Source organism: Silene latifolia, chromosome X (assembly GCF_048544455.1).
Source record: "Silene latifolia isolate original U9 population chromosome X, ASM4854445v1, whole genome shotgun sequence".
In the NCBI taxonomy this organism is placed as follows: domain Eukaryota; kingdom Viridiplantae; phylum Streptophyta; class Magnoliopsida; order Caryophyllales; family Caryophyllaceae; genus Silene; species Silene latifolia.
In genome coordinates this window covers 323,400,257-323,414,534 of record NC_133537.1, presented here as the reverse complement: position 1 = coordinate 323,414,534, position 14,278 = coordinate 323,400,257, and the positions used below count along the sequence as shown (strand labels likewise).

Here is a 14,278-nt window from a genome sequence, read left to right as displayed (position 1 = left end):
AACCGTCTTCATTTCCTAACACCGTCAAATCCCGAGTCAAAGCAATGTCCTTGTCTACCTAAGGTTAGGATGTCATAAAATGTAGAGATTATATCTCATTTTGAGTCCCATGTCACTTCATTAGGCTAAACTTAACATTTACATTACAAAATGTGCATTTCATTTAGTTAAAATGACAATCCGACCTTTAGGCCCATTTTACGAGCTGATAACGACTTTTATGGGTCAGGCCTATTTCACAGAAAGTTCTAGATCTTTCTCTTAGCTTTCCAACGCCACCGAAATCACCTAAATCCGAGTCTTGTAGAGGAAGTTATGCTTAAAATACGACAGGCTGTCAAACGCGTTTTCTACGCGCAGAGGAACCTACCCGGGAAAGGACGCAGCAAGTGCTGCGCCTCTTCCAAGGGACGCAGCTCTGCTGCGCCTTTTCCCAGGGCTTTCTTTTTGTCCAAGTTTCCGCGTTAAACCTAAGTCGGTTGTTTCCGGATCTTTCCTTCCGTATTCTACTCTTACCATAATTCCGTCGTGTGATTAGTATAAATAGGAGCTTTCGTTCCTCATATTTCTCACGCGAGTGTCCGCCCTTCTCTTCTCCCTTTGCATTCTAGACTTCGTTCTTACTAATTGGCGCCTACGTGCTTGGACTTCCGACCACGTAAGCTCGGATCCTTCCGGTACCCGACCTCTCTCCGTTGCATGACCGACCAATTTGACCAACTACACCAATAATCAATCTAAATTAATCAATCGTTTTCCTCTTACGAGGGCACTCTTTCATTGCATTCGCGTCGAGCATTCACTAGTCGATACTTAGTTCATCTCGTTCCGTCAACATGTAAGTCTGAGGGTGTAAATTCCTCTTTTATTTATTGTATTTTACTTTATTGTATCGCTCATTGTAAGATTTATGTCGAAAACACCGTTAAAATCGATTTCTAAAACCCTTTGTTAAAACCTTTTTTTACGGATTTTCCAGTAGACAGACAGTCGAGAAAAGACGCAGCAACTGCTGCGCCTCTTCGAAGGAGCGCAGTTCCTGCTGCGCCTCTTCGTGAGGTTGCCGCAGTTCCTGCTTCTTTTCTTCTTCTTCGTCCTCTGTAATTCCGTCTTCCTTATTTGTTTTCATATGTTTGTTCTTTAATTCTTCGTCTTAATGTCATAGTAATTCACATGTATATTTATTATTCATCATAAATATGTCATAATTCATCGTTGTTCTGACTTAAATCCCTAATAATTCATATTTGCGGGTTTTCGTCATTAAATTCAATCCGGGTTGTAGAAATTCAATTTGTTCATATTGAGTTTCTGGGATTCGTCTTTGATATAGTTTTCATCTGTCTATTCACATGTTCGTTGTATATTCGTCATGTATCATCATATCTAACCTAGTTAATTGATTTCAATAGAGGACTCATTCATTAACATCGCTCCTTCATGTAATTAATTCGTTTGCATCCGTCTCATTCATGTCTTACTGTTTTATGACCATCATTCACATGTAATTAACCTGTTACTCACTTTCATCCGAGTAAATAATTTAATCATCCTTTAAATTCATCAATTGACATTAACGGCTTGCAAGCGGCTTCCACGGGCGAAGAAGAATGACGCAAAGGTCTGTCTGCTTATTCCAAAGGACGCAGCTCTGCTGCTTTGTTCTCCCCTGAGTTACGTCTCTCTGAACTCCGTTTCTGCCTTGACTTAGTTATTTAGTTTACGTATTAATCTACTATTAATCGTATTATCGCCCTAATTTCTGTTCGTTGATTTATTTAATTCTTTCTTTTATTCTTTTATTCTTTTTCTCAAATTATCCGTTTTAAAGGTATTTTCGACATAAATCGCCTAATCCAATGTAATTAATGTAATTTTCATTATTGTAATTTATAATTATTGTATTTATCCTATTGTTTGTGTCTTCACATGTAAATCGACATTAATTCCAACTTCGACATTAATTGTATGCCTAATTAATTGTCAACCGACTTAGTCTAATCTTCACATGCTAGGATTAATCTCTTGGATGTTGCATTGCATGCATATAGCCGACGATATATCGAGTATAGACAACTTCCCTAATCATTAGTAGAGGCCGCTATCGAGGCGGGCGGGATTAGGTGTTCGATCAAAAGAGCTTCCTAATACGTACCCTCACCCCTTACTCCAGATCTCCGTGAGCACCCGTGTTCATTGGCATCCACGAGAGTCATTCTAGACATAGAATGCTAAGGGTAACGATTGCTTAGTGTTCATGTCACTACTTTGTGTCTTGACATGACATGAGGTATTCGAACGGTTCCAATTTCCCATAAAAATTGGTGGTGACTCCTTACAAAATGCAAACGCTTGTCCCTCGTTTCTCACCAAGCGCCCCCGTGGGCGGCCCGCTGTCCACACCATGGTGGGGGCATAACCGTTGGAGCTTCTTATACCGTTCCCATGCCTCATATAAGGTCTCATCCTCTTCTTGAGTAAAGCTTTGTAGTTCACTCTTGACCTTGGCCGTTCTTGACGGTGGGAAATATTTGTTCAAAAATGTCGAAGCCAACTCATCCCATGTATTGAAGGAATCCGGGTCACAATTCTTCAACCAATCCTTGGCCGAACCCCTAAGTGAACGGGGGAACAACCTACGGCGAACCACATCATCGGAGACCCCATTTGACTTGTACATATCACAATTTTCAAGGAAGTCATTTAGATGATCATTTGGGTTCTCCAAGGGACCTCCTCCAAATTGGTTGTCTTGAACAAGGTTGAGCAAGGCATTTTTGATTTCAAAGTTATTAGCTTGAATTCTTGGCCTTTGGATGCTTGGATTGACTATGTGCTTAGAGCCATAGTCTCTCTTATCGGAACCGGATCACCCATGATGTTAGGTTCTTCTTCTAAAACCCCAAAAGGATTTTCAAACACTTCCGTAGCTTCTTGGTGATTACCTTCTTCTATTGGTGGTGTATCTAGTAAACCCCTTCTTCTAAGAGAATTAAGTCTTCTTGCCGTGGCTTCAATTTCGCAATCAAGTGGATATGTTGGTTGACCTCTTCTTCGTCGCCTACTCATGCAAAAGACCTAAGCACTTGAAAGAAAGGATTAGTAACAAAGGACTTAGTCTAAACTAGAACAAAAACGATTAATATCTAGCCGTAACTCCCGGAATCGCCAAAAACTTGATGGTTTCAAGTTAAACCTCGCAAGTGAACGATGCGTTGCACTAGTAAGGGTCGAACACGAGGAGTTTGGGAGACTACTAATTGTTGTTATTCTTAAGTTTAGCTAAGTCAAAGGAAAAGGATTGATTGGTGAAATAACTAAGTAAGCTACACTAAATGACTAACAATTTAAACTAAATAAGCAACAACTAAATTCAAAGAGAAAACTAAAAGGAAAGATGTGTTACTCAAGATATAAAAAGACTAGGGCACGATTAGGCTACAAACATTCATGATTATCATGCTAATTCCGGCAATAAGTCATCTTGGGTACACAAGGCGGGGGAAAACGCCTCTAACTCGCCTATTGACTCCCTCCCGGGCTCACAATAGGACACTAGACCTACCGACTCAACTCCCTCCCGGGCTCATGACTCGGAATCTCCTATACAACATTCTAAGACCCTAGGAACGCGCGCCATCCCTAAGGTAGTCGATTTATGTAACAGCCCGATTTATAAAGGAGCCTCTAGCAAGACATTCCCTAATAAACCGGACTGTTACCATCTCGGTTTCCCGAGGTAGTGAATAACAAATTAAACTCCAAGGCAAATTACATAATTTCTTTAACTTAACCTTTTTACAAAACCTCATTTACATCAAATTATAAAGAACTAACATAAATAAAAGTGAAAGTCTTCTAAATGATGATCTAGCTACTAAGTCTTCTGATCCAGTGTCTCACGCCCATCAAGCTCTCATCCTATCTCATAAACATGTCAAGTCTGCTCGCCAATATTTGGGTCATCACAGGTGTTCACGAATACACAGGGTCAACCACGAGGTTGAGTAGGGAATACAATGAAACAACAAAATATGATATGCATGCTCCTCCGTCACCTCCACCTCCATCTCAACTCATATCTCATAACCCGTACAACCCGACCCATACCGATCCCCTGAGACTATATATCGACCGTAGCCGATCTGCCCATTTCTAGAACAGGACACCGAGCAAGTCTGCAGAACCCGCCTCGGCCTTATCACAACATCATCATCACCACACCACGTCACCACAACATCCTCCATCTCCAATGCATATGAATGCTCAAGAAATTAATGCAACACAATATGTATATCATTGAACTGGTAAATCATAGAATCATGCCGGTTACCGAATGTTGTGATAATATACTCAATACGATCAATTCAGTCAAGCACATTCCAGGATATGAATCATAACATGAATCAACAACCACGAATCACGTCAACGTTCACAGTTTGGTCATATGAACCATAAACAAGTCAACACAATTCAACAACAACGATAATAAGTCAAGTGTATTTCCCTACCTTTTCGTAATCCAAGCACACAAGCAATCAATTATGATCCTTCACATATCCATCACCTACATAATATAATTATGTATAATTATCACCTACTCAATCAAATAATCATGCACATAACCTAGACTCCTCACAACTTAATAGGAATATCAACTTAAAGAACAAACACGATTTTTCCTGATTTTCCTGCACATGACAGACTCGGAATAAAATACATAACTAATTCCAGAAAAATCAAATTGATACAAGGCCAATTGGATTGGAACCCCATGAGTCTTAGCTACAAATTATATCTAACGTGTTTTTTTCAAATTCCAAACTTATCAAGAGTTTTCAGACTGATTTCCAAAAACTGACAGAAACCGTCGCATAAAAAGTATTGATTCATAAAACGAGTTTGAAACATTATTTTACAGTAATTCCAAATCCTATTATCATCTAGACTATACAAAGATGATGTATAAAGAAGCCTCATAACTGAATAGACATAAAAATTAGGGTTTCAAATCATTTTCCACAACCAAATCAGATTCACGGACTTTTCAGCGACATGTTCATAAATAAATCACCTAGGACAAACCATAAATAATTTGACTACGAGATTTTATATGCATAAACTAGACATCAAATAAACATGACTCTCTTTTCAAACTTTTTGAAGACGAACACTTTAAAACAGTATAAACAATGAAATGAAATCGACTTACAAACAGGGAAATCGAATTAGGTTGGAATCGATGAGAAATCTTCAATCAAATGAAAGGCTCGACAATTCTTCTTCCTCTCCCTTTATCTAGGTTTAGAAATGGTTTTATGAATGATAAAATGAAAAGAGGGGAGAGGGAGAGCGGCTCTTAGATTAGGTTTAGGGTAAATGGTGGTTACATGTTCCGGGTAGGGCAAATGGGTTAAACGGGTATGGTCGTTGGGTAAATATAGATGGGTAATTCTTGACCCAAAAGACAAAATGTGATGTAGCCCGACTCAACATATACAATATAAACCCGACTTAATAACATTCACGATATTACGATGCAACCAATATAAAATGTATAATATTAATATATAATAATATCCGTTTAATCGATTATATAAAATACGGGGTATTACTATTTATGCTAGGAGTCACTAAGTATACGATAAATTCCCGGCCTTCCCAACCCTTTTCCCAAAGGTGAAGGTCAAACCGGTCCCCAAAGGCACCCTCTTTAGGCTCTCCCTCCCGGGCTCAACCCAAATAGGCAAAGGATGTAAAAAGGGGGTCAACTTAGGACCTAACCAATTCCCATTGGTGGACAAGGGTCATCAATCAACCAAAATCCCAAATCACAACATTAACAAAATAAATCCTAAGGTAAACCCCACCAATTTCCCCTTAATGACTATTTAAATGGAATCAAGCATTTTAATCACTCATGTAAGTGCCCAATCGCACCCTAGTAAGGGTACTACTCACTAATCATGGTCAATTTAGCAAGACAAGCAATAAAGGAGGATACTTTAACAACAAACATGGTGATATTATGAATTTTATGATAGAGCATGTAATGGTGATAAGAGATGATGGAAATCAACTAATAAGGCTAAGAGTAAATGAATCAACTCAAAAAGACCCAAGCTTTATCAAATCTATCAAAGTCTCAAACTTTATATGAACAATTCCAATCAAAAGCATGAACAACAAACAAGAGAGAGAGAGAGAGAGAGAGATTTTGACTAAACTATCAACAAACAACAAGTCTCAACAAATTCCAACAAAAAGAAATCTAACAACAACAAACAACAATGGAAAACAATTGAAGAACAAGGGAAACAAGAGAAAAAGGATAGAAGCAATACCAACTATTGAAAGGATGAACAATAAGGAAGAACAAGGTAAGAACAATAATAATAATCTTTGATTGATGAAGAATGATTGCCAAGTTACAAAGGATTTGAGTTTCCTCTCTTAACCTTACAAATTTCTTCCCCAAACTAGGATTGGATCCCTAATTTTCTGGGAAATTAAGTATTTATATGCCTTACAAAAAGTTAGGTGATAATACAAGAGAAGACGAAAACAACTGCAGCCGAGGGAGTAAATTGTACCCGGGAGGGTACAATTGTTCCCGGGAGGGTACAATTATGCCCGGGCGGGTATAATTGTACCCTCCCGGGTAAAATGTCAAAATGGGCTAAAAAACGCTAAAAACGCCAAACGGGTGAGAGATACCCGACCGGGTAAAGTTGTGCCCGGTCGGGTAAAGTTGTGCCCGGCCGGGTGTAGTTTACTCCCTCGGTTGCAATTCTTCATTATTGCTTCCTTTTTTCAAGTAAATTCCGCTCCAAGTCCCGTTCTTATATTTTCGAGCACGGTACCTACAAAAGGGTTCATAAGTACCGGAAAAATGCTCAAAACATGTCTTACACTAAGCATGAGGGAAAATAACTCGGACTAGGCTAATACTAACTAAATGAGTTCATAATGCTTGATTTATCATGACAAAATGGGTCCGGGACATCAAAATATGGGGGTTAAAATGGTGTTATCACAAAGTGTTAGGAGCTTTTATGGTCATGTTCTTTTGAACTTAAAGTCACTTAATTTAAACTAGTGTAGATCCCGCGCGAAAGTGCGGTTTTTTAGATCGTTTTTTGTAGAGAATTCAATAATTAAATTGACTGTAAAAATAAATTTTAATAATGTGTAGTAATAACTAATAAGAGGTAAAATTAGATTTTTTTAGCCGGAATGAAATTGACAATTGAACTAATTTTTTTTTAATAAAAACGTTATTTATTATCAATAAGATTGTCACATTAATATAAATAACACATGATTCTTTATTATCCGTATAAAATATTGAAGTGTATAACTATTATTGTAATTTTTGTTAAAACATACACTAATTTAATAATTTGGGTAAAATTTATGTATAGTTTTATAAGATGTGATAGTGGAATGCCAATTTTTATATTTAGTATTTAGAAAGGAGCCTAATTATGAGTAAATATTATTTAGGCGGAAAAAAATAAGAGAATATCTTATTCTCTTAGTAGTAAGGGAATGTAATGTAATTGATTGATATATCACATTGTGTTATCAGTTGTAGTGGGATCTGTTACGAAATATCTTTAGATATTATATGGATGTCCATATATTTCTATATCTTTAGGAGATATTCTCTTACCATATTACGATGTACTCTTATACTATATATACTCCTTCCTATGAATGAAGCAATATATTCTTTTCGGTCTCTATATTCTCTCTATAACTCTCTATTATTCATAACACGTTATCAGCACGAGTCTCTAACCCTATTCTAATTTTACTCATCCGACGACGGAACATGTGTTGGTAATGATTTCATTATACACTCTAAAATCTAAACAATACATGATCAGCCACAATTCTTCGGTTAAGTCAATCTATGTATAACCACGTGTAATTAAATTCTGTTTATAACCTTTCAATCTTTTGTTCTTTGTTCTTTTAATTGCATGCCACACAAATACAAGTACCATATTTGCATGTCACCACGTTTAGTTAAGTTTTGTAATGGTTTTTTTTGTTTTTCTTTTCAATCGTTAAAAGTTTTAAACCTGTGCAAATTGTAGGATTTGTTATTTCAAAATTTGTAATTATTAAAGCACTTATTTATTCATGTTTAACCATATAATATTGATAATAAATATTTTCTTAAAATATTGCACGGATTTGCTATTTCAAAATTTGTAATTTTCAAATCACTTTTATATTTTATTATATTTGTAAGGGAAAAGGGTGAAAAAAATAAGGGAGTAATAATTTGGGGTCATTTTAGTGAGTTTTGTATGAGGGTGATTGTTTATCTAAGCAATTCATTACTCACATACAGGGGTAATGTATTACTCCCCCTCTCCCATGGGTAACTATTACTGAAGTAATCTATTACTCTATATTGAATAAATATGAATGAATTCATTTTATTATTAATGCACTAATTACACATTTAACAAACCCGAAAATAGATTACCTGAAGTAATAATTCTCTTAACATTACAAACTTACAAATAAGGAACATATTACTTCCTGGACTATATTTCCCGATAATTATTTCTTTTAAAACATTACCCCACTAATTGTTTCCTTCATTCCAGGCGAGCCATTAGTTTCACATTTCTTAGATTTTTAAAACAATTCTAATATTTTACAAATCCCTAGAATCTTTACATTGTTTTGCGACAATTAATTTTTTTGTCTTACTCTAAAACTTGTCAAATAAGTTCCGTTGAGTTTTTTGGGAATAAACATTTTAGCTATCTGGACCTTAACCCATGACCCGAAATATATCTTTAATATTATCAGTAGTATTATATTAGGTAACTATACCTGTAATAACTTTCATAATGTAGTAGAAACAACATACATAGCAAACATAGGAGTATTATGTTATATTAGATAACCATGCTTGTTATATGACTTTGATAATGTATCAAAACATAACTATAAAATTAATTATTTATGGTACTTCCACAATGAATATTATGGATATTATGGAGTATATAGATAGTATTTGCTATTGTATTTAGTAAAAGGATAGTTGCGAGATAACAAATATTATCAAATTAAATCGTCCTTTAAGATGATTCATCGACGCAGATGAATTTTTTTTTATTTAATATGTAGTATTATTTAAATTACTTTAAACTCAAAATCAAAATACTTTTAGTGAGAAATTCATATGAAAATTATGCTATATGTCTATTTAAAACTACCACCCATTTTTTTTATTTCTTTTTATTTTCTTTTACACGGACTTTAAGACAATGGGAATTTAACTGTAAATTTTGACATGGATATATTACATATTTTGGCTGGAAAATCTATATACTTTAAAACATATTTTGATGATAATATATATTTTCTTTCTGTCTTATTATAAGTAATTTTATTTTCTAAATTGTTTATGATTAAGGTTTATATCTGTGATCCTGGAAATTGAAAGAAAAAATGAGGTGATGTACGTAGCATAAAATAAGGGTTTGATACATCTCTTCATTAAATGTGAATGGACCCATTATTAATTGTTAATACATGTGATAATCTCATTTAATTTAGATTACCATTACCATTGGCCTTTTATACATGCGCACTTAGACCTGTCAAAACCCGACCCGACCCGCCAGACCTATTTTTTAGGGTTACAAACCCGATATTTATTTAGATTACCATTACCATTGGCCATTTATACATGCGCACTTTGACCTGTCAAAACCCGACCCGACCCACTAGACCCATTTTTTAGGGTTACAAACCCGATATTTTCGACCCATGACCTATTTGACCCGAACCCGAAATGACCCGTTATTTTAGGGTCGAGACCCGATCCGAATGAGTCGACCCGTTGGGTCAAAGGTAAATCATGAATTTTATTAAAATATTAATATTTATATATTATATTTGAAAAAATAGTTAAAAAATTATTTTTTTATTACTTAAAATTTCAAATACAACTAAAAAGTCAATTTTATATGACTTTTATAATAATTAATATTAAAATAATTATTTAAAAAACTTTATTTTAATATTATTAATGTAAATGTTGAATATGATTAAAATATTAATTTTAAATATGTTTTACTTTTTTAAAAAAATATTTTTTAATTAAAAAAAATATTTTTTAAAAGACGTTAAAAATTATTTCTTGACCCGTATTCTGACCCTAACCCGACCGGTGACCCGTACGACCGACCCGTATTCTGACCCGATACGTAAGATCCGACCCAGGACCCGACCCGTCCGACTCGTTTGAAGGTCTTACGCACTCAATAATACACTATCTTATTTATTTGGGCTGGCCTATTTCTTTCGGTTTTAAAATTAAGTCATACTTAAGATCCAAAATAAATAGCCCTAATATGCCCATCTATATAATTAGTCTGCTATTTGATGAATCAAACCCTAAAGTGCCTCATATCCCATCCTGCTTCTCCCAACAGTTCCAAGACTATACAACTGGATGTACAATGAGCATTGTACATCCAAGGTTATTTTAGTCTTTTTTCAAATGCTTTTACAAAAAAAAAATAACTTAATCCAATTTTGAATTCAATCCTCCTGCTTTTTCTGACTGCTTCCATATTTTTCTAACTCATCTCCATCTTCATCCATCATCCACTTAATGAATCATATTCTCCTTTAAATTATTATAATGGAACAAATCATATGACGTGACTCGTGAGGAAAAAAAAATTTTATTCAAAATTTTTAATACATGAAAATAGTTGAAGCTCGTATACTTTTTACATTAGCTCATACTTTTATCTTTATAGCTCATATTCTTATGTGCTCGTATTTTAAAGCTCTTGATCCTTTTAAGCTCGTATTCTTATATTAATAGCTCATATTCTTATGCGCTAGTATTTTTAAACTCGTAATCCTTTAAACTCGTATTTTTTTTACATTAGCTCGTATTATTCTCTTAATAGCTCGTATTCTCATGTGCTTGTATTTTTAAGTTCGTGATTCTTTTAAGCTCGTAATCTTTTTACTTTAGCTCATATTCTTATCTTAATAGCTCGTATTCTTATGTACTCGAATTTTTGAATTTATATTCTTCTAATAATAGTTCGTATGATTGGTGTAGAAATTTACCTCAAAGTATTATTAGATCCATTTTTCCTTCTTGATGATGATGTAAATTGTTTCTCGTTCACCAAAATATTATTAGATGCGTTTTTCCTCCTTGATTATGATGTCAATTGATTTCTTTTCACCATATTAGAATCAGAATTACGGATCGTTTAAGAGAAATTGAGAAGGGGTAGTGTTTGTCGACTGGAGAGAAATCATAATTAGGGAAAAATGGAGATGTGTAGAATTTTTTTTTGGGCTTAAATAGTTTAATATGTAATATATGGGCTTGATGTACCATGCTTCCTGTACAACAGGATGTATGATCTTATTTGTGTTCTCCCAAACATACTTGCACATAATACATTCCTTCTCTCATCTCACACAATTGCAAAACTATTATTTTTGTTTCTTAATAATCACAATTAGAAAATTTATTATTGACATCAGCACTTTTTTTTTCTTTTCCCGAAAACATTGATTACAACCTTGTTTTTATGCTGAAAATAACCTTCATGTGAAAAAAAGATGGTTCTATTTACAATATCAGATCATTGGTTTTGTTGGTGGTCTATAGCTCTTTTTTTTCCATGAATTTTGTATAGTTGCTTCTAAACAAACTGCATTTCATGAAAAAAAAAAGGGGACTATTATTGTTTTTATTTTGTCAATAATTGATTTTGCAATATTTTTTTAATTGTACCTACTAAAATTTGTATACAAATTCGTTGGCTTAAAAAAATTCAGTATGTCAAAATTATTTAACATGTAAGGTATAAAAAGTACAAAATTACATCGAACTCAATTTATTATATACTCTGTACTTTGGATTTTTGTTTTTCAAAAAATTTCATTTTTATGTTGGGTTGTAATTTATTATATACTCTATACAGTATAATAAATAATTGTAATTTGAATAATGAAGAGTGATGTCAATTAAATCAAATATAGATAGTGGCCCTAAAATTAAGGAAATAAAAATCAAAATTTGACTGGCTGACTTTCAACCACAGGCTGACACATCAGCTATGTGGTTGTTCTTTTAATAAAGAGGATTTTCAATTTTAATTTTATATTTCGAATACGACTCATCGTAATTGTGTTCTAATTTATTTTATTTTCTTGTTAGTTAATCATGTCGAATTTGAGCAAACTTGATTTTGCGGCCTTGGATATCTCTGAAAGTAATTATTCTGAATGGGTGTTAAATGCCGAGATGTATCTTAAGTCTTATGCCCTTGGCGATGCTATTAAAGTTGAGAATACAGCATCCGAACAAAATAAGGCCAAGGCCATGATTTTACTCCGTCGTCAGCTCCATGAGGGACTCAAATATGAATATTTGACAGTGAAAGATCCTTTGATCTTATGGCAAAATCTGAAAGAAAGCTATGACCATTTTAAAACAGTAATTCTTCCTAAAGCAAAATTTGACTGGATTCACCTAAGGTTACAGGATTTCAAATCCGTTATTGAGTATAACTCAGCCATGCACAGAATCGCTTCACAGTTAACTTTGTGTGGAGAAAAGATATCTGATGCGGATATGTTGGAAAAAACATATCAGACCTTTCATAGTTCACAATTGCTCCTGTCGCAGCAATATCGCCAGAGAGGTTTTAAAAAATACTCTGAACTAGTTTCATGCTTATTGGTGGCTGAACAAAATAGCGAAATCCTGTTAAAAACCACCGATCCGTCCCTACTCAATCGATCCATTGCCAGCAGATAAATGCCATTTTACGTCCATTCCCCTGAAGTGAATGCGACAAGGTATGATAATAATCATAAATATTCGGGTCCCACAAGAAGTGGTGGTCGTGGACGAGGGCGAGGAAATTATCAAGGTAGTCGAGGAGGGAAATTTAAAAAGTCATATTCTCACCAAAAGGATGGTCCATATGAGAAAAATGAAAAGGGCCTTGAAAATTTATGTCACCGTTGTGGTAGTATAGGTCATTGGGCTCGTACCTGTCGTACGCTTAAACATCTTGTGGATCTCTACCAGCAGTCTCAAGAAAATAACAAAGGGAAGAATATATAAGCGAATTTTACTGATAATTTAAGGATGACAATTTTGAGACAAATTATGTCGATGGTGATAATTATCTATCTCCCAAATCTGGTGAATATTTGGATTTGGACGACTCAGATTTTTTAATTTATGACACTAGTGGAGAAATTGGACCTGTGACTGGAGATGAAAGTGTCCAAAAATTGGACTAAATTTTATTCGTGTTAATGATTAAGTTATTTGTTTTTTATTTAAATTAGCTATTAGTTTGCTTTCCGATATCATCAAGTGTGTTTGTTAAGTTTATTTTACGAATATTACAAATAATTATATTATGATCAATGAATTCTGTTTTAAATAATTACGCTCATATTCCGTAACTTGTATACATTTGAATTATCCCACACATTGTTTGCACACTCAATTTATTAATACGTACGCATTATAGTACGTATACACATGCAAAACATTACAGTATGTATACACATGCAGCATACACAAATATTTTTACGGCTTACATTGTTGAAATTGACGTGTTTGCTAACTAGCTTCAATAATTACGTACGTACACTGTATAATATTATATAATAACTCGTTTATAATATTTACTACTTCACATGTTTTTAAATAGCGACAATAATTATGCACTCTTACTTGTTTTTAAGATATAATAAAAGAAAATACGTAAGAGACTATAAGTTTCCTAGTTTTAATGTCATGTTACAATTTTATCATGTTACAATTTTATCTTCTTACTTTTCTACGCATATATGTTAATTCTTATTATATTATATATAATTTATTTTATAACGGTTATAAGAGCTACACCTGAAGATGTATATCTCGTGGTGCAATTGAATTTCATGCACTAGTAAACCAGAAGTTTACAATAAAACGGCTTTATTATTTGGCATGACCGGTGTAGCCATCCCGGATCATTAATGATGCGAAAAATCATTGAAAATTAATTTGGGCATTTAATGGAGAACCAGAAGTTTCTTCAAACTAGTGATTTTTCATGTGTTACTTGTTGAGAAGGCAAGTTAATTATTAGACCATCACTTACAAAGATGGGAATGAATCCCTTACATTTGTGAAAAGGATACAAGGTATATATCCGCAGTGGACCATTTAGATATTTTATGGTTTAATTGATGCATC

General features: G+C 34.0%; 1 protein-coding gene and 1 non-coding gene across 2 annotated transcripts; both read left to right on the top strand.

Annotated features, from left to right (window-relative positions):
• The first annotated feature begins 2,399 nt into the window (after positions 1 to 2,399).
• Positions 2,400 to 2,506, top strand: LOC141625120 (small nucleolar RNA R71). The gene has a single exon (XR_012534916.1). It is a non-coding gene; the product is annotated as a small nucleolar RNA R71 (small nucleolar RNA).
• Positions 2,507 to 12,238: 9,732 nt separating this feature from the next.
• On the top strand, positions 12,239 to 12,835 carry LOC141620715 (uncharacterized). Its single transcript, XM_074437516.1, has one exon. The coding sequence runs from the start codon at positions 12,239 to 12,241 to the stop codon at positions 12,833 to 12,835; it is 597 nt and encodes a 198-aa protein (XP_074293617.1).
• The last annotated feature ends 1,443 nt before the right edge of the window (positions 12,836 to 14,278 follow it).